The 26,050-nt window shown below is 42.7% G+C and overlaps 1 protein-coding gene across 1 annotated transcript; it reads right to left on the bottom strand.

Annotated features, from left to right (window-relative positions):
* Window positions 1-692: 692 nt before the first annotated feature.
* On the bottom strand, window positions 693-24,695 carry LOC310636204 (protein bicaudal D homolog 2-like). The gene is made up of 8 exons (XM_083355812.1): window positions 24,507-24,695; window positions 14,113-14,332; window positions 13,796-14,008; window positions 11,969-12,121; window positions 9,570-9,986; window positions 5,852-6,625; window positions 2,537-2,688; window positions 693-1,191 (listed from the first exon to the last, which is right to left on the bottom strand). The coding sequence occupies exons 2-8, from the start codon at window positions 14,323-14,325 to the stop codon at window positions 960-962; spliced, it is 2,154 nt and encodes a 717-aa protein (XP_083211938.1). The 5' UTR covers window positions 14,326-14,332; window positions 24,507-24,695; the 3' UTR covers window positions 693-959.
* Window positions 24,696-26,050: the final 1,355 nt, after the last annotated feature.

Genomic DNA, 26,050 nt, shown 5'->3' with positions numbered 1-26,050 from the left:
AAACCACTTCGCGGGCCGGATCTGGCCACCGGGCCTTGTGTTTGACACGTCTGATTTAAAGGATTCAAAAATCAAGATTGTTAAAGGAAAGAGTATAAAGTTGGGTTATTTGATCAAAGTTGAAACATGTATCCTGTTGTTTCTGATAATTCTTAACGGACTTTTGCTGACCAGGATCAATTTATGAGGCTTTAATAATTTGTTTATTGATAAGAGATAAGAACTCCTTTGCTATAGTAACAGAATGTTACTGAAATTGTACCTGTCTAGAAGGTAATTTTTCTTTACAATTTTTTCCTTTACTATGTATCTTTTTTCTTTTCCTTTTTTTGCAATTATTTTTTCTTTTTTTATATTTTTCTGTGTGCATTAGTTTTTAATCTTTGCATTTGTAACTAAAAATAATTTTGCTGCCTTTAAAAAAAAATAAACATGACTACTTGACTGCCCCAGATCCTTATAAATCCTCACTGTGTGCCTTTTATTTCTTGAAATCATCATCTTTGGCTTGTGAGAAGTATTTTGCTAAAAAATAAGTAGCAATTCAGAAATGCTCCAGCATGCAGACAAGAGTTTGTGAGTGGCTTCATCTATAATCAAAATTTGCAACTGCTCGTCCCAGGGTCATAATTTTTATTATTTGCCCATAGCTCCTATTTCTTCAAAATAACGAGACCACTACAGTCCATTGATGTTTATGCATTTAAATAAAGAACAGAAACTGTGCTTGAAAGCAGATTTGCAAATTGGGATTTGGTACGAACACAATGCAGGCTCAGTTCAACTCTACCCAAACATTGCCTACAACTGGTGCCAAAGAAAGGAGTTCCACATACTATGTTCAAGAACAAAAAGTAGAGATGAGTATGTAGCTCTGTGGAACACTCTCCATTACAGCTAGGTGAACAGTGTGTTACATCTATAGCAAATTTAAGAACTGGGCGATTTTTATTCCTCCATCATCTCTCAGTGGTTCCTTTTATTCTTACCGCACTAACCTTGGCTGCTCTGAGTACCCTCCTATTGCCCCGCAACTCTTCCACTGGGTTTTCAAGAGCCTCCAGTCGATGTGTGAGTGCCAGCTTCTGCTGGATTGCCATGCGCAACAAGGAGTTTAGAGTCTTCTTTTCATCCTCTGCAGCTTCCAGTTGCCTTTGCATCTCATCTAGCTGGCTCACATACTGATCACACCTGGGGGCAAAAAATGGAGGCAACAGGTTCAGGCATATGTCGAAAAACAATTCCACAAACTGCTTTGCAAGGCTAATATCCAATGGCCCTTTAAGTGCCAGAAACAGTATGGAATCTCACTTGAAACACATCTCAGATTGTCTTATATCAGGGGAGAAAAGATGTAGAATAAAGGAATATTTAGAAATTTTATGTTTGAGTTTCAAGACACCAGAGAGATAGAACAATTTTCAGGATAAGGCTGCTAGAAAGTTGGCCACTCCTCGTAACAGATTATGTAGAATAAAAGGTTTTACAATGTTTTCATGTCTGATGACTGCTCTACTTTTGTTTCTTTCCGCTACAGCATTTTGCTTTTGGTAGTCTTGTACACTATACCAAGCATAGCCAGAAAAAACTTGGGTAAAACACACTAGAGCAGAAAAGGAATGCACATTGATATTAAATATGTGGCAAAAATAAATAAATATTCCGCTGAAGCCAATTGGGCAAGTCCCCATTAATTTGAAACCTTTGGCAGAATGTCCCACTCAAATATACTTGTCACTACTTCCATCCCTCTTAAAAATAGTTCTTAATACAGAAGATGGGTGGTTAAAATGCTACTCTCACTGTAGTATTAAAGTATTTGGAAAAAAATAAAAAGTTGAAATGAAGAAAAATGAAATTTCCAAAATATTCCTGAAATTAACTTTATATATAATTCATCACTGGTTTTGGACACTCACTGCTACATTTCTGTTTCTAAACTTTTTCCTTAATCCTCTGTTGTATTCAGTATCAAAAGGCTCTTTTCATAGCAGTTTAACATCAAAATTCAGTGGCAAATTTTGCTGAGTTTTCATAGTCAATGAAGAATGAAATCCACCAAAGCCAACTGGCTGTTCCATGTAGCTCCCAGTCACCCTATCCTTGCACTAAGATAGATAAAATAACCTTGTCATTTTTTACTGTGAACACACTGACCCACATTAAAAATGAAATTCTGTTGCCTGCTCTCAAAAGTATACATCTACCGATACATAAACACACACCTACACCCATACTATCTATCTATCTATCTATCTATCTATCTATCTATCTATCTATCTATCTATCTATCTATCTATCTATCTATCTCTATCTATATCTATCTATCTATCTATCTATCTATCTATATATCTATCTATCTCTATCTATCTATCTATCTATCTATCTATCTATCTATCTATCTATCTATCTATCCACACACACACACTATATTACGGAACAGTGGTAGTGATGGAAGAACTAACCCAATCCTATTTGACTCTTTACTCCAAAACAGGCACATTTCCTGCCTCACTAAGCAGTCACTGCTTCTAACCTGCTAGCAAACATGGCACGTAGGGAAGAGAAAGTAGCAGCATCCTCCTTCAAGGCCTTGAGCTCATGACGCAACTTGATCATGGTCTCCGACACCAGCACCTTTTCACCTTCGTACTGTCCTTTGAGATTTGACAGGGCTGCCTCTGCTGTCTGCAAAGAAAGGTCGCAGACATTCACAATACACAAATATCCTTCATTTGCCTCCTTTATAGAAAATCCAGAAGCTGAATGCTTCCCCAAATCTTCTAGATCACCCTGAAAATGTCACTCCAACCATGGGTGTATCATTGCTGAAGTTTTCCTGGGAAGCTCAGTCTGTTAATAACTCGAGGGGCAACTGCGCGGCTACATTAACAGACTGGACCACATCTGCACAAAACCTTTTCCCAGAAAACAACTGATTGCCCATTTCTATAGTTATACACTTGGAAACATTCATTCTGGCTTTTGTTGACTTTAAAGTTGGGCAGGAAAAGACGTGTCTGTACTGCAGACACAACCTACTATATTTGAAAGCAGGATGACATCAGTAAAATGTAACAGAAGGGCTCAGCAAGCACAGGAGGTTAAGAGGAGATATTGGGAGATGCAGCAGAGCTTCCAGACAAAAAAGGAGGGATACAATTATCATGACTACCATCCAAATTATATTGGCACAACTGATAGGAGCTAAGGAATGCATTTTCTTAAGATCTGGACAGACTGACATGCTTCAGTACAAATTATGGCATCAATATTTGAAGGCCCAGAACCACAACTCGCACCCAATGTGCTATAGCTATGGACATAGCTTTATTGTGACTACTTTCCTGAAGAAACCCACTTAACTCCTTTCATTTTGGTTTTCTGATGACTTCCATTTGACTTCCATTTTTTAGCCTTTCAGAGGAGTTACATTGTTCTTTTGTTTAAATTTGTTTCATAGAATATCAGGGAAGGTCTGTATCAAACCCTTTTTAAATTCATAATATAATGAGATAAGGATGTAGTTTTTCTGTTTTTATTTATTAAATTTCTAAATCATCACAATACAAAAACAAACATGAAACAATGAACAATATTAAACTGGAGCAACACAACACACAAGAATTCACAAGATGACAACATATCCATGGCTTGACACATTAGATGTTCACACCTTGAACCTCGTGTTTGTTTCTAACCAGATGGCATGGAATCTGGAGAGTTGATTCCCATCTACCCTACTGCTATGGTCTGATCATGCCCTGATCTAGATCTCCATGTAGCAGGGGGCTTATTAGATGACTTATCACAGTTGCCCAATGGATCCAATTGCTTCCAGAGGATTTTCCCAGCTCCCTGGAAGGCAGTTTGGTGTGTTTCTGGGAACAAGAGGCAAGCTAGAAGTGATGCCTGGAGCACTGGCAAATAAAGATGAAAAGTAAATCTGACTGAGCATGGGTACAAGCTCATGTTTGGGCCTACACTGGAGGCTAAGCTTTCTCACTGTTCTCATATTCCAATTGTAGCCTACCATCTGCCTGCCTTGCTTAAGGTTATACATCTCCTTTTAGAGAAATCAATATGTTCTCCTGCTTGGCCACTGTGACCAATTTATATAGTGTTTTGTTGAAAAAACAACACTTGTATTCACCAAACCCTTGATTCCTCATGAGCAATCTTCATTGGTGAACAATAATCTGACTTGCTGAATCTGGGATAATTTTTGGCCTGCAAAATCTGAAAAATGGACAGGGAACTATCTAGATAGTACATTGCCACTTGTAGCTTGGATCCTCACAGATCCTGGTTTTTGATAGGAATAGGCAGAAGTGCGACTACCTAGGCCCAGGAGACTGTCAATTTCTTGTTACAGGAAAGGGAGATGCCCAGTCTTGAAAATTGCTGTAGTGCACCCTTTTCTGAAAAGGCCAGTCTTGGATCGAATGGTCTTAGATAACTTTTGGGCAACCCTCAAAAGGGGAAGGTTGCTTAGATAGTGGTAGTGGACCAGTTATTTAGCACCCAAGAAACATCCGATTATCTGGAACCTTTTCAGTTACCATTCAAGCCCAGGTATAGGATTGAAACCATATTGGTTGCTCTGCTGGATTCCTTGTATTGGGACCGGATGACGGGAGCACATCTCTCAGCCCTTCTGGACCTCTCAGCAGTTTTCAATAGGTCCCCAACCTTTTGGGCACCAGGAATCAGTTCTGTGGAGAAAGGTTTTTCCAAGGGCTGGAGAGTGCATAGTTTTGTGTGCTGACTACATCCCATGGATGGCGCTTTGCTTGTTTGTGCAGACTGGTTGCTGGCATGCCGTGGCCCGCTACCGGTCCACAGACTGGGGGTTGGGGACCCCTTTCATAGACTATGGAACTTACTAAACTACTTGCAGAGGTTCTAGGAGCTATTTTTTATAATGGTTTTGCTCTTTCCAGAATAGGTGAATTACAGGTAGTCCTTGATTTATGACTACAATTGAGCCCAGAACTTTCTCTGCTAAACAATGCAGTTAAGTGAATCGTGGCCAATTTTATCATCTTTTTTTACTACAGTTGCTAAGCAGATGCACACAGCCATTAAGAAAATTTGGCTTCCCCCATTGAATTTGCTTGTTGGAAGCTCTTGGGAAGATTGCAAATGGGGATCACATGATTCTGGGACCTGGAACTGTTAATAATATGTATAGGTTGCCAAGCACACAAATTTTGACCATGGTGATGGTGCAATGGTCGTTAAGTGTGAGAACCAATTGTCACTTTTTTCAATGCAGTCTTATCTTTGAGTGGTCATTAGTCAGATGGTCATAAACTGCGGACTACCTGTATGTTTAGTGATGAGGGATGAAGGAATGACCTAGAGCAAGGGTCAACAAACTACGGCTCATAAGCCAAATCCAATCTGCTGCCTGTTTTTATATGGCCTGCAAGCTAAGAACAGATGGATGGATAGCAGATCACCAGGCCTGAACCTTAGCTGAGCTCCCAGTGCGAGATGTGGGTCCCAGCCAATGTGATTCAACAGCCTCCTTGGTAGATCAAGGCTGTCCAATGGGTAGCAGTCTTTCGTCTGCAGAACTGCCAGCTGTACTTACAGAGGTGGAAAAGGAGTGGGATTTTGCCCTGTACAGAAAAAGTCGCTGATCCCTGGCTTACAGCCTAAATTTGTCATATAAAGCTGGATATCTTCAGTGCCATACCTGTCTGTCAGATGACTTCCCCCAGTGGTTTCATATAGATGTTAAAGAGCATGGGAGTGGATGCTCTCAAACATGACTCTCAGGACCACTTTCCATTCTGTTAGCCCACGGCAGATCTGTACTCCAAGTAGGACTTCCTGCACTTACCTGCTTGTTGGCCTTAAGCACTGTGCGCAGTGTAGCAACCTGTTCACGCTTTGTGCTCAACATGGACTTCAGTTTCAGCACCTCTTCTACCAGAACTTCTTTATCACGTTCCAGTTCAGCTCTGTGCCCCATTGGGTGCTGCTGATGGGCAAAGGACAGTGCCACCTGCAGATGCCCCAGCTGTTCTCTCAAGATCTCTGTCAGATTAGTGACATACAGAGGCTCCAAACCACATGGGGAGCCAGGGCTACTGGCTGGTGATCTGTCTGCACTGCTAGTTGTCTCTATTTCTGTGAACATATGTTTTCTGGAGGACTGCCTCCTGCGCACACTTTGGACACCACGGCCCTCCCTGTAATAGTCCAATACCACACGGTGTGGGGTTATGTTGTGGCAGGCGCAGATGTGATGGTAGAGAGCTGCCATCTCTTCAGAAAAAATAAGGATCTCCTCCTGAGTCTCAGCCAGCCGTGCCTGACACTCTCTGGCAATCCGTCGAGCAATTCTCAACTCAGCTTCTAGATGGGCAGCTGCCTCTCTCTCTTGCCGGATTACCAGTTGGGCCCTTTCCAGCTCCTCACAGTAGCATTCCCTATTATTGGGTGACAGGCTATCCCCACTGTTATTAGCACTAGGCTTAGCCTCTGGGGCTGGAAGCTGATCTACTTGACGGCTGTTGCACAACTGCTGTTGGGCCAAGATCTCCTTAGTCCTGGTCAGCTGTTTCTTGAGATCTTGCAGATCTGAAGCTAGTGAAGCTTTTTCTTTCTCTGCCTATGGGAAAAAAAGACAAGATAGGACAGAATTTCCTATGGTAAGATGTTAATTGGGTTTACATATTACACTAGGTATTAAAGATAATTACACTATGTACTAAAGATAATTTATTCACTAAGAAACACTGGCTAAATTCATCAAAGCAAACCATGAACCATGGTTTAACAAAGTAACGTAATTGGTTTCATGCAACACATTAAGGTAGTATAAAACAAACCACATCTTGCTTTAATGCAATATATGACTGCGGAGAATTAGGGAGAGGCAATCTATCCATATTCTGAATCCCAGATTAGCTTAAGTTTGCTCAGAAAGATTTTTTTGTTTGGAATATCACTGCACCCTTTCAAAAGCTAAGCCCCAATACTTAAAATAAGATTAATCTCAATTCCCACAGCAGGTTGTAACAGGGACAGGGAAAGACTCTGAACTTCAGGTTTACTTTGTTGGATTTTTTTTTTACAAATGTGATAAATAAATTAGAACACATAGACTACCAAACACTGCCTTGATTTCACTAAAACCAAGGCTGTTTTCTTCAATCTTTATCTATTATCTATCTTTAGGCTGTGGCCCATCTTGAGATGGAAAGGAGAGGCTCTCCCATCTCCTTAACAGTCCTGCCAAATTTCCATCTGGGTTTCTCCGAGCCAGTGTTTAACTCAGATAGAAAAGCGCTGAGCTTTAGACCTTGATATGCCACCAAGGATTAGCTTTCATAGTGAGCTGGAAATGAGCTCCCTGACACAGTGTTCTTTGCTAAACTAGGTATACTATTAAATGGGGAGAAAGTGGGGAGAAACATACTCAACAGAGGAGGAAGTGGAAAACCAGCTTTCAAGAACCTGTTTCACAAGCAGAAACTTTGGAACAGGGTAGTTAAGCAGCCCAATCAGGCAAACATGAACTAAACAAAGTAGGGAGCTGCAATGAGTTCTACAGTTGACAGGGATGCTCCTCAACCTGAAAAATGGCATCACATAGTCCAAGAAAAGGTAACTATCATCTGAAGAGCTCACAACCAGAATCACTTCTTGCACTGAGTGCCAATTCGTAGTACCAAAGAGTAATTTTCACCTTTAAATCCCTGATTAAAACATTTTAAATGTCTCCAGCCTTGTATTGGCTCTTCTGACCTACAATCTCCCCACAGGAGTTCAGTGACATGTTAAGCTTTGATGAGTTAGAATTAAATCACAGGACTTATTGTTTTAGTCTCATTGCAACCCATTAATTGCACATTAGCTTCTGCATTCTTTGCTAGCACAGGTAGTCCTCAACTTACACCACAGTTGGAAGCACGATTGCTGTTGTAAGTCAGTGCAGTCATAAAATGTCACATGACTGTGCCGACTTACAATGGCAATCCAGGCACTTCCAATTGTGGATCATTAAGTGAGTACCCGCCCCAATCCAAGGCATTCCAGGCTAGGTCCTCCCCCACCCAGCCTCAGTAAAGGTAAGGGACTGCCTCTAATTCCTTCCACCTGCCTATCTCCCCCACCCCCATCTCTGCTCTTTGGCTGGCAGGCATCCTGCCTTGTGGGGTTGCTTGCCACGCTCCATGAAACTCCCGTTGCCCTAGTCTGTCCCAGCTCACTCCAGCTACCATTCATCCATTTCCCGAGATAGCACAGCCTTTGGAATGCTGCCCTGTCCTTCCAGAGACAGCAGAGTGTTTTGAAGGCTCAGGGAGCCACATGTAGAGAAGGGTTCACTGGAGAAGCTGGGTCTAAAAAAAAAGAGAGAGAACAAAGGCAGCAAATGGTTTTGCTTCGGCAGCTCGGTGCAAAAGCAAAAGGCCAGTTCAGGGAACTGGGAGAGAAGGCAGCTGAGCAAACAAATGCTTGCTGGTGCTTCGTGGGTGCCGACGCTTTATGGACACCGTGGCTTGGTGATGCACTCCTGAGGCCGTCTGAGGAGCCATGTATGGGAAGCGTTCACAACAGAGAAGCAGGAGCACCGAGGGTAGCGTGGCAACTGTAGATTCAAAATGGAGATAGCAAAGGCAGCAAGGTGCTCCTGCTTCAGCGGCCGGTCACAAAAGGCGAAAAGATTGTTGTGGGGAACTGGGAGAGAAGGCAGCTCTAGGTGAATGAATGCCTGCTTGTGTGGGCTGCAGCAGCCGAGGCTTCACAAGACACGGCAAGCAGCCACAATGCTGTGGGGTTCTGCAGTTGCTTGCCACCCTTTCAAGGCAGGGTGCAAGGTAGCCAGAAGGGCATAGATGGGAGATGTAGTCATAAGTGCAGATGGGCTGCCAAGCATCTAAATTTTGACCACGTGACTGTACGGGGTGCTGCAGTGGCCATAATATCAGGCACAAGTAGTAAGTTCATGTATTCCGCACTATCATAACTTTGAAAAAAGTGGTCGTAAGTTGAGGATTACCTATAATTCTAAGTGATACTATCAGGTACTGGAGTTAATCTTCAGGGCTGCAGCCAGGGAGATCAAAAAACCAAAAAGTTCATTTGCAGAGGCAATAGTCCTGCAGGAAAAATGTGTTTCCCAACATCTCAACCCTTCATTAAAGGACACATAATCAGATAGCAGTTATGTATGTTCCCAGAAACTCCATGCCTATACAAGAGCGTTTTATTTTATTGGGATGGGCTTTGTGATATCAGGGTGTTTTGAGAATCATATCAAAATGAAAAATTCTGCCATTCTGCCAGGTCTCAGAACAGTTTGGCTAGAATTTTCTCCATATTATCCCAGTTCATTCTACACATACACTGACCATTCACCTTTGTTTTTCTATTCATTTGAAGTGGTATATCCGAATGAACACTGCTGGTCATCAGTAACTCCTTGGCAACTGAAACAAATCTGCTCAATTCTCTGTTCAATAAGAACGCAATCAGTGTTGCAAACCATTACTCTTGTCAAACCCAAATTCCTGTTCCCCAGCCCTAACCAAAAGCTCTGATTTCCTTACCTGTTGGAGCTGCTGCTGTAGCTTGTGAATCTCTGCCAAGTTAAGTTCACTGAAGAGGTCTGCAACAAGACCAGGTGCAGGCTGGAAGCTGTGAGGTGTGGATGTCAGCCCCTCTACGTTGCTACCACTGGCAAAACCACTGTCTTGCTCCTCACACACTGTGGTGTGGCTGTGGCTGAGCTCCTCCAGGTTGGCCTGCAAGCTGTTCAGAGAATCATGACGGCCCCCAACATAGATGGCTAGCTCCCGCCGCAGTTCCTGCTTCTGCTCACGCTCAGCCTGGACAGTCTCAAGGGCCTCCTGAAGCTGCTGTTCGGCCAAATCCCGAAGACGGCCCAGTTCTTGTAGCTGGGAACCAGCCAACATGAGCTCTTCCTCATGGCACCTTAAGGCACGCTTGACACTCTCAAATTCCACCTTAGGATGAAACAGGAACTTAGTACTGGCAATGCAAATGTATTCCACTCCACACTTTGAAGTCTATATCTCTTTTCATTCAACTGTAGCTCAAAATTATATCAATTAGATTAGGTCACACTTGATAGTAAGATGGGTGGCATATAAATTTAATAAATAAATATAGGCATCATGTATGCCTTTTTTTCCTGTGCCAATAACACTGTTCTTAAAATCTACTACTAAGGCCTTTTTCCATTTAAAAATGTCAAACATCCGATTGCAGCATATGTAATTTGCTTCCTCAAGGAATTCACTGCCTGACTATTAGCAGAACAAAGTATTTCAACTCAGTGACCTTATAATAGTCAAAGTTTAACTTGGTATGTGGATGAGGAAGATAAGGTTACACTAACAAATCTTTAATAAATATGCATTAGTGGATCTATTTGGGTCTTGAAAATATTTATACTATGATCTACAAAAGGAAAAAAAGTCTATTTTTTAAAAACAATCATAATTGTTTTAAATTATCTTCAATTGTCTAGAAGGTTGATAAACTTTGTAGGGATTTCTGTTTTGTTGGAAAACTCCACATAGAGAAAGATTAGTGACACAAGTGAATAAGAGACGGAAGCAGGTCAACATTAACTGAAGAAAAGATCAGAAAACAAGAATGAACTAGTCTGCTCAAGCTGTTTTCAATGAGGGGGACGTTAAGAATTTCAAAATACTTTCTGAAAATTTTAATTTTTTTAATGCTCTGAACAATTTTAACCCCTTTTCATATACCGGTACATAGAAATTTTCAGGCGTTTTGACCCTTTACACTTAAGAAGCATTCTCCAGAATTTCTGTTCAGAGTCTGCCTTTCATATCCAACTACACCAGCAGCTCCGAAGCCAATATGGGGAGCAGTTCCCAAAATTCCCCGGCCAGCAAGGACATTACTGAGAATTGTGGAAGCTGAAGTATATATACCTGGAACTTGCCAGTTAGAACATATTGTGTTAGACAAAAAGAAATTTATCACATTTGTATAGCTGTCCATCTCACATGAAAGTGACTCTGGGCTATGTATGGTGCTTAATTAAAAAACAAACACATAAAAATAATCAGTTAAAAATAACTAAAGGAAACAAACAAAACAGGAAATTATATTAGCCACAGTAGGGGAGCCATTGCAAAATCTCTCTGATCCCCCTCGGGCCCCAGGCCTGATAACATAGCCAGGATTTTGGAGACTTGCAGAATGTTGAGAGGGATGGACCTAACCTCACTTCTCCTAGAAGGAGAAGATTCCACCAGGCAGGTGTTGCAATAGAGAGAATAAATCTTCCCAAACCACTAATACTCTTAAAGAAAAGGGAAGATTATCCCCCACCCCATTCACCAATATACAATTATCCACTAAGTGTATAGGGATTACAACTCCTAAAATTTCTAAGCCCCATGGCATTTAGATATTGTAGTTCCCACACACCTAGAGAGCAGAGGCTGGAGAAGGTTGATTTACACCTTCTCCGTGTCTTGTACACTGTTTAAGTAAATAACTAGCCGAGGCACTTCTGACTTATGGAGGCCCAGGCAACAACAGGTAAATTATGCAGTGAGGATGAAAGCTAGGAGAGCAAGAAGTGACAAGTTCTTGAGTTCAATAGGCCCTTGCTTCTGCACAAGGAGCCACTATTTATTTCTACTCAGCTCTTTCCCTGTATTAATTTTCCAAATCCCATCCTGTATGCAAACAGACGCTTTCCACTCTCTCTCTCCAATTAGATGCTAGCTCAGGACAAGGATCATATTGTTAATGAAATTGCATAACTAGCACACAGTTGTAGACAACTGAAGTAGTGTCCTTAGACTACAGGAGTTAAGCACTGAATAACCTGTTTCATATTAAATCAACAGTAGATCAAGTCCTAAATAGATATCATGGCGGGCACGTGCATACATACAGATGAGGCTAATGCCAGGTGCCCACATTGTGGATACCCTTATACCTGATTTCCCCGGAGGATGGAGACCTGTTTCTGCAAGGAGATATTTTCTTCTTCAAGCTCTCCACAATCCTGCAACTGGTGAAGCTCCCGTGACTTAGCTTGTTTCATCTCCTCACGCAATTGATTTTTTTCAGACTCCAGAGTCTGGAACTCCTGGAAAGGAATTATGAGAAGGGTATGTAAAGCTATTTATTTCCTAAAACAAAAACAGAACTAAGCTTAGAAGCAATTTAGGCTGCCCATTATGTTTTAACAAACTATTAAGTTCTGAAGGTTACCCTTGGAATTTGCGATCCAGCATTCTAAAGTGGACCTAATTATACATAGTCCACCACTGGGAAGCCTTGTTCTTTAGATGAGAAGCATGCAAAAGAAAGGGGTAAAAGCAGCAAATACAGTAGCACACTTGATTGGTCTCTGAAAAGGGGCAAAAAAATGTAATTTCCTAAGGAAGGGAATGCAACAGAAAGCGTATATGTTAATATGATAGGAAAAGTCAACACCCCACCCTTCACAGAATAGTTATTGCTGCATTAACTCTCAAGAAAGAATATAGTAGTCACATGAATATTAATTTCTTTACAGAAAGTCAAATGCTTATCGCCAACTTGTGGCTACACAGATCTTTTGAATGTTTCAGAAATATGGCAATGGATACAGAACTCCAGTTCCAAGACTGAAAAAGAGCCAGAAATAAGTCTGCTGCATTGCACTTCTGAGACACCAGAAGTACCTCCAGAATCAGTTTAGTTTAGTTTAGTTTTATTAAATTTTTATACCGCCCTTCTCCCGAAGGACTCAGGGCGGTGAACAGGGCATATAATAAAAATACAAAAATACAAAAGTTAAAACAGAATTAAATTAATGCCCAAAATAAAACAATAAAATATACAAATATTTAAAACCCTAAATTAACTCCCCATCAGGCCAGGCCAGCTTGTTCGAATAAGTGGGTCTTTAACCAGCGCCGGAAGGAGCGGAGATCCGGTGCCATCCGGAGCTCAACCGGCAGTTGATTCCACAGAGCCGGGGCGCCCACAGAGAAGGCCCTCCCCCTGGGGGCCACCAGCCGGCATTCTCTGACCGGAGGCACCCTGAGGAGGCCCTCTCTGTGGGAACGCACAGGGCAGAGGGGGGTTGACGCCGGCAGCAGGTGGTCCCCGAGGTATTCCGGACCCATGCCATGTAAGGACTTAAAAATCATCACCCACCAGTACTCTGAGTCAAGCAGATGGAAACCACAGTACAATTTTATGGATAAAATATATTTCAGACACTTGGGATGTCAGACTAAAGTAACATGGCCTCCTCCCAGAGGTGTTTTCGGTAAGAAGATTGTTACTACATTTTTTTCTGTTCTTCAAAGGATCTCTCAAGTGAAAGTTTAAATGCTTGGATTATTTCCCACACACTGTTTCCCAGCTTTAAGTCTGAAAAGGAGTGGGGAGAGATGGTTTCATGACTTTTCCCTAAATAAGCAGGACATTACACTAGTATGTTTATAAATCCTGGAAACCCAAGTGTAGCAATTAAGGTCCGGTTTAAACATGAAAAGTAAACTCTCCAAGTCTTATGGCAGCAGAAATTCTAAAGCAAGTGAACAGTAGCTGGTCAAATTTCAAGACAAATAAAAACTGAACCAGCCGTGCAGCAACAAAATCCTCTCAGCTATAATACTTTCAAACTTGTGTTACAATCTCTTTCTTCCTGGCTAAGAGTACCAGAACATAGTCATTTGCTTAATATGAATATAATTACTTTATATACTTTACTTTATTCTGAGGCTTCTAAGCATCTCTCTCCTAAATCAAGAGTTGCCCAAATTACCTTCCTTAAGTCTCGCAGAGCTACGCTGAGCCGCTCATTTTCCACCCCTGTATTGTCAAGCTGGGATTTCAGGAATTTCACATCACTTTGAAGCTCCTCAATGGTTTGAGTCAGATGGGCCTCTTTGGAAGCTGATTCCCTGAGTAGAGACTCTTCCCGGTTCTCCCCATCAACGGCTGCTCGTTTATGACTGCTATGAGATTCTGCCAAAGCCTAAGGCAAAGAAGATGGAAGACATTCTAAGAAACAGCATCCTCACTGCCCAAGCTAGGTCATCCTAAAGGGTCAAAGGCAGAGCGGGGAAACTGTTCACGTACCTCCTTCATGTGGGCCAGTTCTACACGTAGGACCTCTAGTTGACCTTCTAGATCTCCACAGCGCTGCTTGAGCTCCTCATTCTCCTCCAGCACAGCCAGCCCATATTGGGCTGCCTGGACATTCTCTTGGATTGCCTCCTGCAGCTCAGCTGCTAGTCGATCCACCTCGGCTTGCAGCTTTGTAGGATCCTGGGCCATGAGTGTTTCTGGCATGCTACACCTAATGATAAATAAAAATGTGGTAGGAAATTGGGAATAATGAATACGTTAGATAGAATTAAGGATAGGGCTATCCACTGGTCAGCACAACCATTTCCCTTTAATTTCAAGAATAGGATTCCTATACAGCCAAAACCACTGTGTGTTTATAGTTCTAATTTAGTGATCCTTAGAGTTAAGTGACCAGCTTTCCATGTAAGACTAATTCACTTATTATATAGCCCAAGGTGGGCAACTTGCAGTCCAATGATGATAACCATTATTGTCAGGATTTGTGAACACCAAGAGTGCAGTAGTTGGGGGGGAAATCCAAAGTCCAAAAATAGTCCTATTTAGTCTTTCAGCCATTCTTATCCAATGAATGATGCAGGCCTCCCATTTCGAAGTACTTAAACATTTCAATAAATCTTAAGTGGATCTCTGGCTACCAATCTCAATACAGTCCTACAAAACATGAATATGTATCTGAATAAACTAAATTTTGTCTAACAAAGGGTAGAAGGCCTAACATACTACATACTGAGGGGTACATGACATGGACTTTGTAATTTGTTAACTAACTTAGTTACTTTATATTTTACTTCATATTTTGTAGTTTGAGTTTTTTTTCTTTCTTTTAAAATAATCTACAGGCACATTATAGACTGGAATGCAGGAATAGCTTTTAACATTCCTAAACTGAAAAGATAAAACAGGCTGGAGACTATCTACAGATAAGAAAAAGTTTCTTAGTACAAATTGAGGTTTGGTTTATCTCTTTTGTGAACTCCAATCTTTTTCCTTATAATTTACGTCCCTTCTGATGTCAGACCTTATTTTAATGAACGAATGTGATATTATGGGATGCAAATATGTAACATGTTTGACTACATGTAACTGACTTCCTATGCAAAGGGGAGGTTACTTTTATCCTGTCCAATCAACTTTCCTCTTCCATTTTCTTTCTTGTGTTAACTATAAAAAGGAACGTAACATGGGGTTCAAAGTTCTCTCCTTTTTCATACAGAAATCCCACTTTATCAGGGTACCCTAATAAATTGCTTTTAAATAATCTTCGGTCTCGGTTGCTTATTGGAAAGGTAAACTGAGGCAGAACCTAGGGCCAGATTTGGCTATCAATATTGAGCACATCAAGATAAAGGAATGGCAGATCAGACCAGCATGAGTTAGACATTTTTAAATTATGCAAGCTGGTCCTTGCTTTATTTATTTATTTATTTATTTTATTCAATTTATATACTGCCCTTTTCCCGAAGGACTCAGGGCGGTTTTCAGTGCAAATTAAAAAAAATACAATATACAGATTAAAATACAATTAAATTAATAGTCCCAACACTTTAAAATTGAATTTAAAACCTTAAAAACCCCTCAGTCCAGGCCGGCCAGCTCAAATAGCCAGGTTTTTAGGTCTCGGCGAAACGAACGAAGGTTGGGGCGATCCGGAGTTCCACCGGCAGCTGATTCCATAGGGCAGGTGCGCCCACCGAGAATGATCTCCCCCTGGGAATCACCCGCCGGCACTCCTTGACTGGCGGGACCCTGAGGAGGCCTTCCCTGTGGTAGCGCACAGGACGATGGGAAGTTGACGCTGGCAGCAGGTGCTCCCTAAGATAATCCGGACCCATGCCATTTAGGGCTTTATAGGTCATCACCAGCACCTTGAATCTCACCCGGAAGGAAACTGGAAGCCAATGCAGCTCGCGGAGAAGAGGCGTTACATGGGAGTATCGGGAGACCCCCATCACAACTCGCGCGGCCGCATTCTGCACCAGCTGAAGCCTCTGAGTGGTCCTCAAGGGCAGCCCCACGTAGAGAGCATTGCAGTAGTCTATCCGGGAGGTCACAAGCGCATGAGTGACTGTACGTAGGGCATCTCGGTCCAGATAGGGCCGCAACTGGTGCACCAGGCAAACCTGGGCAAAAGCCCCCCTGGCTACGGCTCCTATATGATCTTCCAAACTGAGCCGTGAGTCCAGGAGGACGCCCAAGTTGCGAGCCCTATCTACGGGGGGTAACACCTCACCCCCCATAGTTAATGATGTAATAGACTGATTAAACCGAGATGCCGGTATGCACAGCCACTCAGTCTTGGAGGGATTAAGTCGAAGCCTGCTTCTCCCCATCCAGACCCGGACCGCCTCCAGGCAACGGGACATCACGTCGAGGGAATCACTGGGTTGGTTCGGGGTGGAAAGAAAAAGCTGGGTATCATCAGCATACTGATGATACCCCACCCCAAAACCACGAATGAGATCACCCAGCGGCTTCATATAGATGTTGAACAAGAGGGGAGAGAGGACCGACCCCTGAGGAACTCCACAAACAAGAGGCCTCGGGGTGGACCTCTGCCCTCCTGCCAACACTGACTGCGAATGACCCAGGAGGGAGGAGGAGAACCACTGTAAAACAGTGCCACCCACTTCCAAACCCCTGAGGCACCGCAGTAAGATACCATGGTCGATGGTATCAAAAGCCACTGAGAGGTCTAATAGGACTAGGACAGAGGAACAACCCCTGTCCCAAGCCCGCCAGAGATCATTCACCAGCGCGACCAATGTCGTCTCCGTGCTGTACCCGGGCCTAAAGCCCGATTGGTACGGGTCCAAATAATCAGCTTCCTCCAGGAACAGAGGGAGCTGATGCGCCACCACGCTCTCTACAACCTTTGCAAGAAAGTGAAGGTTGGAGACCGGACGATAGTTGTCCAGGACAGGCTTCTTGCGGAGGGGCCTCAAGCCTCAAGCTTTGGGGATCTGGATGTAGCGCAGCAGGATTCAATGGATGAGACTGGCCCCATCTTTGATGTCCTTCCAGCTTCCAAAAGTCCCTTAAAACCTGGCTATGTCAATAGGCTTGGGGGGTCTTACAAGAATGCAGATTTAATGAGGTGGCTATATTATGTGTAACAACTACAGTAATGCTCTCTCTACTCTTCTGCTTTTTATAATAAAGTTTTATTTGTAGTGTGTTTTTGAAATTACTGTCTTTAATGTATTTATTGTATGCCACCAAGAGGACGTTTCTATGAGATGGGTGGCATATATGATAAATAAAATATTTTTAAAATAATGCAGCAATAGCTGGTAGGCCAAGTTGTGCTTGTGGCTACACCTACATTTGAGATAAACACAATGTGCACTTTAACTTATCTAAGTACTACCTGTTCCTCCATGACTTTCAAATGTTAAGAATTAATGGCAAAAAAGGAGCCAGATTAAAGGACAGACAATTAAGATTGCTCTTAAACAATATGCAATGCAAGTTAACATGTATCCTACATTACTTCTGGAAAAATAAGATATTGCATTCTCATTGAAAATGTTTCCCTGGGCACTCCTACTCCATGGAACATCTGAAAGACACTGCAGCTACACAACACTAACTGTAGTGTAATGCATGTCATTTGAACTTTCAGGGATGTTAAGGGCCAATTAAAGTTTTATAAAACTGTATCTTAGAAATCTAATTTGTGGAACACATTGTGATCCAATTAGTGTAGCTTCAAGTTTTATGAAGCAATGAGAAGGAAAGAATCATGAAATAAAGAAGCAATTAAAGACATGGCACCAGCATCTACAGTCTGTCGCTATGTATGGAAAATGGAAAATGCAAACTTTTGACTTTATGTTTTTGAACAGAATGAATAAATACCACTGTCAGCAAATCAACTCATCTGAAAATGTAGATTTTTTTTGGTAGGTAATTTTAAGACAGTATGTTGTCTCAGCTGACTACTCACAAATTCTTAACTGCCTAAAGTCAAATACTCCATGAATGTTATTTTGGATTACAGATTTTTTCCCCTTATATTAAGAAAGAAAACTTTTTCTACTAGCCCTGCAGCAGTCAGCACAAACCTAGCAGCACACAAAGCTTCTCCTTCTCTTCCTCAGCAAAGTTAAAACTGCAGGCACAAAAGCAGAAATAGATAAAAATGCAGTTATTTCTTTAACGTGCTTGTGAGATTTAAAATCTATAAAAGTCATTGCTTTAATGGATATATTTCACATTAAGACTACATAGCCAAGTTCAAATGTTTTCTAGGTAACTTTGTTTGGATCACACACACTCAAGCTAACTTCCCTCACAAGGCTGCCGCAAGGGTTAAAAGAGAAAACATATTTCCTGAAAGAGAAAAAAAATGTCTTTTTCACTGATTTACTTTTTCTAATCTGCACAAGTTTGTTTACTGCTTTCATATTGCTTTTTTGTTTCATTTTCAGGGTTGGAGCACCCACAACTTTTGCAGACAAGTTGTTCCACTGATTAATTGTTCTGTCAAGAAATTTCTCCTTAGTTCTAGGTTGGTTCTCTCCTTGATTAGTTTCCATCCATTGCTTCTTGTCCTGCTTTTGGGTGCTTTGGAGAATAGGTTGACTCCTATTGTGGCAGGCCCTGAGATACTGGAACACTATCATGTCACCCTGAGGCCTTCTTTTAATTAAATTAGACATGCGCAATTCCTGCAACCATCCTTCACGTTTTAGCCTCCAGTTCCCAAATCATCTTTGTTGCTCTTCTCTGCACTCTTTCTAGACTCTCAACATGTTTTTTATATCATGGCAATCAAAACTGGAGGCACTATTTCAAGTGTGGTCTTACCAAGGTATTATAAAGCATTTCTACTTCACATGATCTTGATTCTGTCCCTCTGTTAATGCAGCCAAGGATTGTATTGGCTTTTTTGGCAGCTGCTGCACACTGCTGGCTCATATTTTATTTGTGTGATTGTCCATTAGGACTCCAAGATTCCTCTTGCAGTTATTGCTATTGAGCCAAGTTTCACCCAATCTGTACCAGTACATTTGGCTTTTCTTGCCTAAATGTAAAAACGTTATTTTTTTCACCACTGAATTTCATTTTGTTCGATAGGGTTTATTTTATTATATTTATTAATTTATTTATTTTATTATATTTATATACCGCCCTTTCCCGAAGGACTCAGGGCGGTTTACAGGGTGGTTAAAACAAAAAATACAAAAGTTAAAAACAGATTAAAAAAAATTATATCCGTCCCTGAACAAATAAAACCCCAGTTAAAATTAAAATTAAAATTCTCAGCCTGGGCCAGAGAGCTCGAAGAGCCAGGTCTTCAGGTCCCGGCGGAACGAATGGAGGTCGGGGACGGTCCTAAGCTCCACTGGCAGCTGGTTCCAAAGGGCAGGCGCACCCACTAAGAAGGCCCTATCCCTGGGTGTTGTCCGCCGGTCTCTTACCGGCGGTACCCTGAGAAGACCCTCCCTGTGGGAGCGCACTGGACGAAGGGAGCTTGATGCCGGCAGCAGGTGTTCCCTCAGATAACCCGGACCCAAGCCATTTAGGGCTTTATAGGTCATCACCAGCACCTTGAATCTCACCCGGAGGGCAACCGGGAGCCAATGCAGCTCATGGAATAGAGGTGTTACATGGGAGTATCGGGAAACCCCCATCACAACTCGCACGGCCGCATTCTGCACCAGCTGAAGCCTCCGAATGGTCCTCAAGGGCAGCCCCATGTAGAGAGCGTTGCAGTAGTCTAAACGGGAGGTCACGAGCGCATGAGTGACTGTGCGTAGGGCATCTCGGTCCAGATAGGGTCGCAACTGGCGCACCAGGCGAACCTGGGCAAAAGCCCTCCTGGTCACAGCTCCTACATGGTCTTCAAAATTGAGTCGTGAATCCAGGAGGACGCCCAAGTTGCGAGCCCTATCAACGGGGGGGTAACACCTCACCCCCCATCGTTAGAGGTGGAATAGTCTGGTTAGCCCGAGATGCCGATATGCACAGCCACTCAGTCTTGGCAGGATTGAGACAAAGCCTGTTTCTCCCCATCCAGACCTGGACCGCCTCCAGGCAACGGGACAATCACGGCGAGGGCATCGCTGGGTTGGTTCGGGGTGGAAAGAAAAAGTTGGGTATCATCAGCGTACTGTGTATCATCAGTGTTCAAGTGTCACGATCTGTTTGGATCTTGAGCCTATCTTTTGAAGTATTGGCTAGTCTTGCCAGCTTGATGTTGTCTGCAAATTTGATGGGTTCCCCTTCTATCCCCTCGTGTAAAAATCACTGGTGAAGATATTGGGCCTAAGACAGAGCTTTGGGATACCCCACTGCATACTTCCCTCCATGCAGATGCAGTCCATTAAGAACATGTTGAGTGCAGTTGGTCAGCCAGTTACAAATCCATCTGGTGGTGATGCTGTCTATCCCACATTTTTTCTATCTTTATCACATACTATATTGTGGTTTACTTCAAATGCCTTACTAAGTTCAATTAAATTATATCTACAGTATTTCTTTGAGTATTTCCCTGATTTCTCTGTTTCATGTTTATTCTACTGCTTACTTCAGGCTCTTTGATGTCTAAACATCTAACAATTATTGACTTAATGAGAATTAAAAATGTTACACACATAGTAAGTACATTTTACAGGACCTACACAAAAACTGAAAGGGATGCGGTGGCTCAGTGGGTTAGGACGCTGAGCTTGTCGATCAGAAGGTCGGCAGTTTGGCGGGTCGAATCCCGAGTGCCGCGTAGCAGAGTGAGCGCCTGTTACTCGTCCCAGCTTCTACCAACCTAGCAGTTCGGAAAGCACGTAAAAATGCAAGTAGAAAAATAGGGACCACTATGGTGGGAAGGTAACAGCGTTCCGTGCGCCTTTGGCGTCTAGTCATGCCGGCCACATGACCACAGAGACGTCCTCGGACAAGCGCTGGCTCTTCGGCTTTGAAACGGAGATGAGCACCAGCCCCTAGAGTCGGGAACGACTAGCACGCATGTGCGGGGGAACCTTTACCTTTACACAAAAACTTGCTCAACCCACAGCATACATAAATTAGGCATAAATTGGACCTAACCTTAAAATTGAAGAGTTGCTTGTGTATCCTAAACACACAAAATATATAGTTGTTCTCCAGATTTAATAATTATTATGGGAATCCAACCTTGATGAAAGTCAAACTAAGGTTTTCCCTCCAAAAAATGTATTACGGGAAATAACAATTTAGACACATACACTGACTTGGAGGGGGAAAGATAGTAGCAGCAACTAAGCCAGACATGTCAAACACAAGGCCCGGGGGCCGGATCCGGCCCACGAAGTGGTTTCATGTGGCCCCCGAAGCCATCCTGGAAACAGTGAGGGAACGGCCCCCACTGCCTTGGCCCTGGCCCAGAGACCCTCCTTCTGCCAGAGACCCCCAGATCTGTCCCACTCCTGCCCAGGCCCCCATAGGCACCCTTGATGCGAACGATGTAGAGCTGGCCACGCCCACCCAGTAGGCCATACGCACTCTAGCCACGCCCACCCAGTAGGCCACGCCCACCCAGGCCATACCCACCCGGCCCCTTGAGGGCAACCGCAATGCTGATGCGGCCCTCAATGAAATTGAGTTTGACACTCCTGAACTAAGCTATATTGCTCCAAAAAACTGCATAAATAAAACATAAGAATTAGCCTAAGTTGAATAAATGAACTGCAGGCACACTACCAGATGGAAAAACAATCAGTCTGTTAGTTTGCTTTTCTCTCCAGAAATGCAACTCTTAAAAGAACATACCTAGGACAAAAGGATAAATATATATAGGACATCAAACAATTTGAAAAAGCGAGTAAAAAACTTTGCGTCTCCATCCTCCCAACCAATTAGCTCCAAGAAACTAAATATCCAGGAATAGGTACTAAAGCAAGAGGTAAGTGTCCCAAGAGATGAAGGCTCTGGAACAGAGAACTCGTCTGCTTGCATCTAACATGGTATGATCATGCCCAACATCTTTCCTGCTGCCATGCTTTTCTCTCACAGAAAGATCCAGGCATTGTGGCTGGAACTACTGCACTCAGCAGCTGTCCACAGCCCACTACCCAGATGTCAAAGTATCTCCCTCACAAACTCAATTCTTGTCCTGACTGGAGAATGTCTACTACCAGCCAGTGATATACATAAAGTGTAAGGACAATAAAAGCTGAGGTATAATCAATAATTTTGCTTACTGTGCCCTGCACATCTAAAATCTGGACACCAGTAAGCACCAAGTCAAATCAAATGCAACAGAGGCACAACACAGTTGTGTAAAAATTCGTTATGACAAGGTCAGAAGTAAACAGTATGAATCCAAACTATTCCAGTACCACAACAAGCAGCAGGTATAAACTGTTTCTCCAGTCCCCCAAAAGAAAATGGTCAAGTTGGTTGAACTGCAGAAAAAAAGGTGCAAGAATCTGAACCTTAATTTCACTATACAGGTCATCCTTGACCTACAACTATTCATTTAGTGACTGTTCAAAGTTACAGTGGCACTGAAAACAATGAGTTACAACCAGTCCTCACACTTACGACAGTTGCAGCACCCCCACCCCATAGTTATAGTATCCCCATGATCATACTCAAAATTCAGGCACTTGGCAACATGTATGACATGTATTCACGAGCTCAGAGTTATGTGACTGCCATTTGCAACCTTCTCAGCTGGCTTCCAACAAACAAAGTCAATAGGGGAAGCTGGATTTGCTTGCTAACTTCACAATTCTTTTAACTGCAGTAATTCACCTAACTATGGCAAAAATGCATAAAATTGGGCATGATTGACATAAGAGCCACCTTGCATAGCAAAGGAAATTCTGGTCCCAATTGTAGTCATAAGTTGAAATTACCTGTAAACACAGCTTGCCTGCGATAGATAGCAACTGCCGATATTCCTTGGGAACAACTTCATCAGTTTTTCTTAACAACAAAACCTACTTACCTAATCCTGCTTCTAGTTTCAGCATCTCCTGACAGAAAGAAGCCTAAGAAATTGTCACTGGGAACAAGTAGCTTATTAAAAATTTTCTGCCATTTCAGAAATGGGTGAGATCCTTATTAAGGGAGGGGAAAGTCAAAATCTACAATTCATGGCCTCCTGAAGAGCAACAACTGTGTTACCAAACTGTTAGCTAAAGACTAGCCATAGGGAAATAAGTTACAGTATTGCTTCATTCAGAATGTCTAAAAAAGATTTCTGCATTCAGAGGCAAATCTTTCACTTCCTTTCCCGGTCAGTCCACCGGAAAAAGAACAAAAATGTATTGTATCTGCAGACTAAGTGCAGCACAGTGTTAAGTAGGCAAAGGCCCATCATTTAGAGGTGTTTGAACTAGAGGGTGTAGCAATTTAAATGTCAGGAAATGGTCCCAGATGCGAAAATACTCCCAATTCACAGCATTTCCTCCCACGATGATTCCTAGCTAGCATGATGTCAACCTAAACTTTTCCCAAAAGCTAATTATGGTCTGTCTCTCTCTCTCTCTCTCTCTCTCTCCCTCCCTCCCTCTCTCTCTCTGTGTGCTTGGGGATGAAAATAATCTGAGCTAACATAGCCATGACCTACGTTTGCTATGTAGAGAAACCCACTGTAGTCAAGAACTGAACATATGAAGCAAACAGACCAAAACTGTAGTAGAAGAACTGAACAAGGCAGTAACTGGCAAACTCGGTATTATAGTGTTTCAAGCCTGCCCAGGAGACATCCCGTACCTTCTGCTTGAACCCTCCATATACCCATTTCACCAAGAACATGTGATAAGCCATAATCGTTAAGATAATGAAGCCTTAGTAAGTTTGAACAATCAACAATAGTTGCACCATTATGATACTGAAGAATGCTGCCTCACATTCCCTACAACGTAACTGAGAGAAGCATTCACACCGTAGAGGACGCTGGAGTTGCAGATTCTTTGCAACAACCAAGGGGGTTGGACTAGATAACTCCCGCTGGAGTTGCAGATTCTTTGCAATAACCAAGGGGGTCGGACTAGATAACTCCCCAAACCCCTTTTTTTTCCACTGTGATATACTGGGCTTTCACATAGCAGAATTTTGCTCGCCGATTTTTTTTTTTTAAAGGTGCACGCCCTTCTCTCCCAAACTGTCACCCGGCGCACCATAACTTCAGAAGACTTCATTCAAGCCAAGGTGCTTTTCAAGTTGCAGAGAAGTTTTATTTCGTTTTGCTTTTACAAGACGGCAGACGACGCGCGCCTGATTCAGTTCCCCCCAGCCCAGCCTAACGCCCTCCAGATACACGCTGGCAATTATGAGTAACATAAAACTGTTGCTGCGGAAAGGCGATTCCTATCAACCCGAAGGGACTCCGTCTTTCCCGCTCCCGCCGGGCCGCCCTACCCAGAGGGCAGCCCCGCCAAAACTTCGCTCACCTGGCTTTTCAGAAAAGGGGCGTGGTTCGCCTTCGCCAATAGCAACAGCCCATTGAGCGGGAAGGGAATTTCCGGAAAAGTATCTGGGCTGAATTCTGTTTTTTCAGCACAAGCGCGCTCGGGAGTGTCTTGAAGCCCCAGCTTCCTTCTTCTCCAAAGTCTATAGGTCAAACGCCTTCGCGCCTTTGGCGTCCGGCGACTAGTCCCTCCAGTCACCGCCGCCAATGAAATATGTGCTTCGCTTTCATCCGACCCCGCCCATCCTCTTTATAAGCCCCGCTCCTTTTCCCCCCCCCTCCCCGAACGTTTGAAATTCCTCGCGCGCCTAAGCGAGAAACTCTGCTGTCCGTTATACGACGTATAGAGCGAGAAGCGAGAAACCTGATTGGTCTCCGACACTCATGGGCAGCTCTAACTGGACAGGATTTATTTATTTTTTTAACAGAATCGCCGTTTTCTCATCCCGATAGGTTAAGAAAGCATGACAGAGCCCGAAATCCCGCCCCTCCTGCTTTCTGTTTGGCTGAACTTCCCTAAAGTAAGTAAGTCCCACCTTTCAGCTGTCGGTTGGAAAAGCTGTTATCCCACCTCTCTCCCTGCCTCGTGTTTGTTTTTTTTTTCTAACGGTTCGCGGACTAAGGCAAGAATATCGAATGACTGGCAGTTTTGTTATCCAATGAGACACCACCTTTAAACAGATTAACTTCTGCAACAGGTTTTAGGGAAAGCAAATTTGTGCTGCTTTCTGTCCTGCAAAATTTGGGCGAGGTGAGGGAATGGTAAACGACTCTAATTAGGGAGAGGAGCAGCCTCATTGAAGTAAACGGGTTATAGCGTGTCAAGGCTTTTTTAATGTTTTCCAGATGCCGAAGATAGGTTTACTTTGTGTAAACTCGTCTAGGATCAAGGCGCACATCTGGAGTTTTAACTGAAGCTTCCAGTTTTTGATCTTGTGACTTTTTGTGTAATTAACGAAATGTTCTTTTCGATACAAATTCCTCTTAAGTAGAGCTTTAAAATACTACAAAAAAACATGTACAGTACAAAGGATTAATGACTATTATGCGCTCCTAGCTTTTGAAAAGGTGCTTTCTGTAAAACGCATTGGCAAAGTTGATCTTTCCCTTGCTCTCCACATTAAACATACCTTTACTTAATTAGTTTTCACAAATTGGAAAATTCAGGAGAAAGGAAATAATTCCCCACTCACAAATATAAAGAATGAAGAATGCATAACAGCAAGTGTATGTTTTGAGAATTGTGTAGTCACAACAGAAAAATTGTTAACTCTGCTAGCCTAATTGCTTGGCTTTGCACAGTGTAAGCCAGTGAATGAATTAGCACAACATACAGAACCTCAAACTACTCAACATTTTATCCTAACAGATTTGCATCAAGCCAGAAGTACCGTATTAAATATATAGTAGTGTGCATCATGTAGTATGTCACCAGTAGTTTAACATCTTTAAGAGCATAACCTTTAATAGTCACAGCGTCAATACTACATAGAGCAGGGGTTCCCAACCAGGGGTGCAAGACAATAT

The sequence above is a fragment of the Vipera ursinii genome (assembly GCF_947247035.1).
Source record: "Vipera ursinii genome assembly, chromosome: 2".
Taxonomy (NCBI): Eukaryota; Metazoa; Chordata; class Lepidosauria; order Squamata; family Viperidae; genus Vipera; species Vipera ursinii.
This window is presented reverse-complemented; position numbering and strand designations above follow the sequence as displayed.

What these genes read in the sequence shown, in the direction of transcription:
- LOC310636204 (XM_083355812.1), bottom strand. Translation starts at nt 14,325, where the DNA reads ATGCCAGAAACACTCATGGCCCAGGATCCTACAAAGCTGCAAGCCGAG. An exon ending in CCATCCTCCGGGGAAATCAG is followed by an intron (nt 9,987 to 11,968) that starts GTATAAGGGTAT and finishes TTTCATCCTAAG; the next exon opens with GTGGAATTTGAGAGTGTCAA. An exon ending in CGTGCCATGTTTGCTAGCAG is followed by an intron (nt 1,192 to 2,536) that starts GTTAGAAGCAGT and finishes TTTTGCCCCCAG; the next exon opens with GTGTGATCAGTATGTGAGCC.